Consider the following 4,185-nt stretch of genomic DNA (forward strand, 5'->3'; position numbering starts at 1 on the left):
TTCAAAATGTATTCAGTGAGTGTCCACTGATGGCCAGCATGGGCGATTTGCACTTGGGAACAGGAGTGGGGAGAGTGTTTGGACTCCTTGAGGCTTCTGTGTGTGTCTCTGGCTTTTGGACAACGTAGAAAGGGGCTAACAAGAATGAGTTACTAGAAGTGAAATGTCTTAGCAGGGCCACACTCCACCATGAATGCTGGTTTACTGGAATGAGGATGCTATTTTTAAGAAAGAGCATTGTGTTTCATCATGGAAATTTTGAGCATCTGAGCAGGCAGCCTGCTGGCTCGCTCATCTTTAAGGTCCTGATGCACAGAGACTGTGTTTGCTCAGCTCTGTACCCCAGCACCCACCAGGACCTGCCCTGTGGGAAGAAGGGAAGAAGGTCTGGGTAGACGAGTAATATGTGAGTTGTTGGTTTCACCTCAGCTGGCAACATCTCAGGGGGGTGGCGGGGCTGGCAGGGCTGGGACCTTGTCTCAGCCTTTGAGTGCTGGGGCAGTGAGGTGAGCAGTCCGGCGAGGGACGTTTTTGTTAGCAGTTTTTCGGGAGCTGGCACTTCTCAGAATGCTTTATTTAATAAAGCTGTTCTGAAGGACAAACTGCCCTTTTTGGGGTCCTCAGAGTAGCTTTGTTTTGCAAGAGCAGCCCAGATTCCTCAGTGTTCCTTTGCCTTGTGGGAGGGTGACGTGGGAGTGGGGTGCCGATGTTGGCACCAGTGTGCTGCCCTCTTGGGAAAACCAGATTGGGGGCGCCCTTGGGGTCACTCTGCCAGCAGCTGGTGTGCTGGCTTCTCTCCAGGTTATATCGAGCTTTGAGACATCATCTTTGTGCCTTGCTCCGCTAATGTGTTGCTGAAAAGGAAAGTTGGGGGTGGAGCGGAGATTCTCCCGCTTCCCCTTTTTCCTTTATATAGCCATCTTGGTGGAACCAGCAGCTGTGACAGCATGGGTTGGGGAAAAGACACTAGGCTTTGAAATAAGGCTGACACAGTTCAAGGCCAGACCCAGCTGTTTCTTACGTCTCTGCAGACTTGATTGCTTTAACTGTTGCAAGCTGCCCCTTTTTTTTTGGAGACGGAGTCTCCCTCTGTCACCCAGGCTAGAGTGCAGTGGCATGATCTCAGCTCGCTGCAACCTCCGCCTCCCGGGTTCAAGTGATTCTCCTGCTTCAGCCTCCTGGGTAGCTGGAATTAAGGCGTGTACCACCACACCTGGCTAATTTTTGTATTTCTAGTAGACACGGGGTTTCACCATGTTGGCCAGGCTGGTCTCAAACTCCTGACCTCAGGTAATCTGCCTGCCTTGGCCTCCCAAAGTGCTGGGATTACAGACGTGAGCCACCTCGCTCGGCCCAAGCTTCTCTCTTATCTATGAAGCGTAGATGTAATACTACTACTTATTGTGATTTATTTTTATTTATTTATTTATTTTTGAGACTGAGTCTTGCTGTCTCCCAGGCTGGAGTGCAGTGGCGCGATCTCGGCTCACTGCAAGCTCTGCCTCCCAGGTTCACGCCATTCTCCTGCCTCAGCCTCCCGAGTAGCTGGGACTACAGGCGCCCACCACCACACCTGACTAATTTTTTGTATTTTTAGTAGAGATGGGGTTTCACCGTGTTAGCCAGGATGGTCTCGATCTCCTGACCTCGTGATCCGCCCGCCTCAGCCTCCCAAAGTGCTGGGATTACAGACGTGAGCCACCTCGCTCGGCCCAAGCTTCTCTCTTATCTATGAAGCGTAGATGTAATACTACTACTTATTGTGATTTATTTTTATTTATTTATTTATTTATTTTTTGAGACAAAGTCTCACTCTGTTGCCAGGCTAGAGTGCAGTGGTGCGATCTCAGCTCACTGCAACCTCTGCCTCCCAGGTTCAAGCGATTCTCCTGCCTCAGCCTCCCGAGTAGCTGGGATTACAGGCGCCCGCCACCATGCCTGGCTAATTTTTGTATTTCTAGTAGACACGGGGTTTCACCATGTTGGCCAGGCTGGTCTCAAACTCCTGACCTCAGGTAATCTGCCTGCCTTGGCCTCCCAAAGTGCTGGGATTACAGACGTGAGCCACCTCGCTCGGCCCAAGCTTCTCTCTTATCTATGAAGCGTAGATGTAATACTACTACTTATTGTGATTTATTTTTATTTATTTATTTATTTTTGAGACTGAGTCTTGCTGTCTCCCAGGCTGGAGTGCAGTGGCGCGATCTCGGCTCACTGCAAGCTCTGCCTCCCAGGTTCACGCCATTCTCCTGCCTCAGCCTCCCGAGTAGCTGGGACTACAGGCGCCCGCCACCACACCTGGCTAATTTTTGTATTTCTAGTAGACACGGGGTTTCACCATGTTGGCCAGGCTGGTCTCAAACTCCTGACCTCAGGTAATCTGCCTGCCTTGGCCTCCCAAAGTGCTGGGATTACAGGCGTGAGCCACCGCGCCTGGCCCACAGAACACATATATAACCGTGTCCCCATGAGATTAGAATACTGTATTTTTACTGTGTTTAGATATGTTCAGCGACACAAGTACTTACCATTGTGCTACGACTGCCTGCCTTACTCAGTACAGTCTCATGCTGTACAGGTTAGTAACTGAGGAGTAATAGGCTGTACCATTCAGCCTAGTGCGTGGCAGGTGATAGCATCCAGGTTGTGTAAGTCACTCTAGAATGTTCCCACAGTGCCGAAACGGCCTAATGCATTTCTTAGAAGGTATCCCTGTTGCTTAAAACTGCATGACTGTAAATAATTTGGGATTGGGGACAAAGTGTCTTTTATTTATTTATTTATTTATTTTTTGAGACAAAGTCTCACTCTGTTGCCAGGCTAGAGTGCAGTGGTGCGATCTCAGCTCACTGCGACCTCCGCCTCTAGGTCTCAAGCGATTATCCTCCCTCAGCCTCCTGAGTAGCTGGGATTACAGGCATGCGCCACCACGCCCGACTAATTTTTGTATTTTTGGTAGAGATGGGATTTCACCATGTTGTTGGCCAGGATGGTCTCCATCTCTTGACCTCATGATTTGCCCGCCTTGGCCTCCCAAAGTGCTGGGATTGCAGGTGTGAGCCACCGCACCTGGCCAGGACAAAGCATCTTTTATTTGGACCACAGCTTCTGCTTCTCTTTTCTTGTTTCACTGAAAGATGAAGCCTTAGATATGACTGTGGTCCTGAGCCACGGTAGATGCTGTAGAGAAAAGCATTCTGAGAAGAGTGGGCAGACGTGAGCACAGCCTCGATGTGTGGGCGTGGCCTTGATGCGTGGGTCTGTCTTTCCCACAGGTGCTGCGAGTGGCTGAGATGCTGCGCTGGAGGGGAGGCCAGGCCCCGCACTGTCTGGCTGGGGCACCCCGAGAAGAGGGACCAGAGGTATCCTCGAAATGTCATCAACAATCAGAAGTACAATTTCTTCACCTTTCTTCCTGGGGTATGTGCAGACAGGGACTGTGTTCTTTTCTTATTCCCATCACAAATACATGCGTTGGTACAGATGTGATGTGATATGATGTGATGTGATGTGATGTGATATTATGTTATGTCATGTTATTTTTTAGAGTCTCATTCTGTCGCCCAGGCTGGAGTGCAGTGGCATAATCTTGGCTCACTGCAACCTCTGCCTCCTGAGTTCAAGCGATTTTCCTGCCTCAGCCTCCTGAGTAGCTGGGATTACAGGCATGTGCCACCACGCCCAGCTAATTTTTGTATTTTAGTAGAGATGGGGTTTCACCATGTTGGCCAGGCTGGTCTTGAACTCCTGACATGAGGTGATCCACCCACCTCGGCCTCCCAAAGTGCTGGGATTATAGATGTGAGCCAACGTGCCCAGCTGTGAGTGTTTTTTTAAGGGTGATTTTTACTATATTCATTGCCAGTTTCCTCACCTCCCCCCAACTCTCAGTACCTTAAGTGGGGAATAGGTTTATTCTCATTCATGGAAAGTCTGATGCAGACTGGGCCACACTCCTCCATCTCCTGGCTATGCCACCTGGAATATGTGGCCACCAAAGTCACCAGGTTGGCACAAGAGGCACCAATGGCTCTTAGCTGTCTTAGCCTCAGAGAGACTCAGTACTTCATTACCTGTTGGCCCAAACTATTCACGTGGTCTCAGTCTGACTCTCGGGTGCATGCCAGTGGTCAGAACCACACTGCTCCCCACGGGAGGATTCGACTGTGTTATTTTATGGAATAG

At 50.0% G+C, this 4,185-nt stretch overlaps 1 protein-coding gene across 1 annotated transcript in view; it reads left to right on the top strand.

Annotated features, from left to right (window-relative positions):
• Window positions 1-308: 308 nt before the first annotated feature.
• The window catches only part of ATP9A (ATPase, class II, type 9A), a 174,603-nt gene continuing 170,726 nt past the window's right edge, over window positions 309-4,185 (top strand). Inside the window, exons 1-2 of the mRNA XM_011951371.1 lie at window positions 309-385; window positions 3,276-3,420. Of these exons, the coding sequence (XP_011806761.1) occupies window positions 309-385; window positions 3,276-3,420 (222 nt within the window). The remainder of the gene's footprint in view (window positions 386-3,275; window positions 3,421-4,185) is intronic.

This window comes from Colobus angolensis, unplaced genomic scaffold, assembly GCF_000951035.1.
Source record: "Colobus angolensis palliatus isolate OR3802 unplaced genomic scaffold, Cang.pa_1.0 Scaffold319, whole genome shotgun sequence".
NCBI lineage: Eukaryota > Metazoa > Chordata > Mammalia > Primates > Cercopithecidae > Colobus > Colobus angolensis.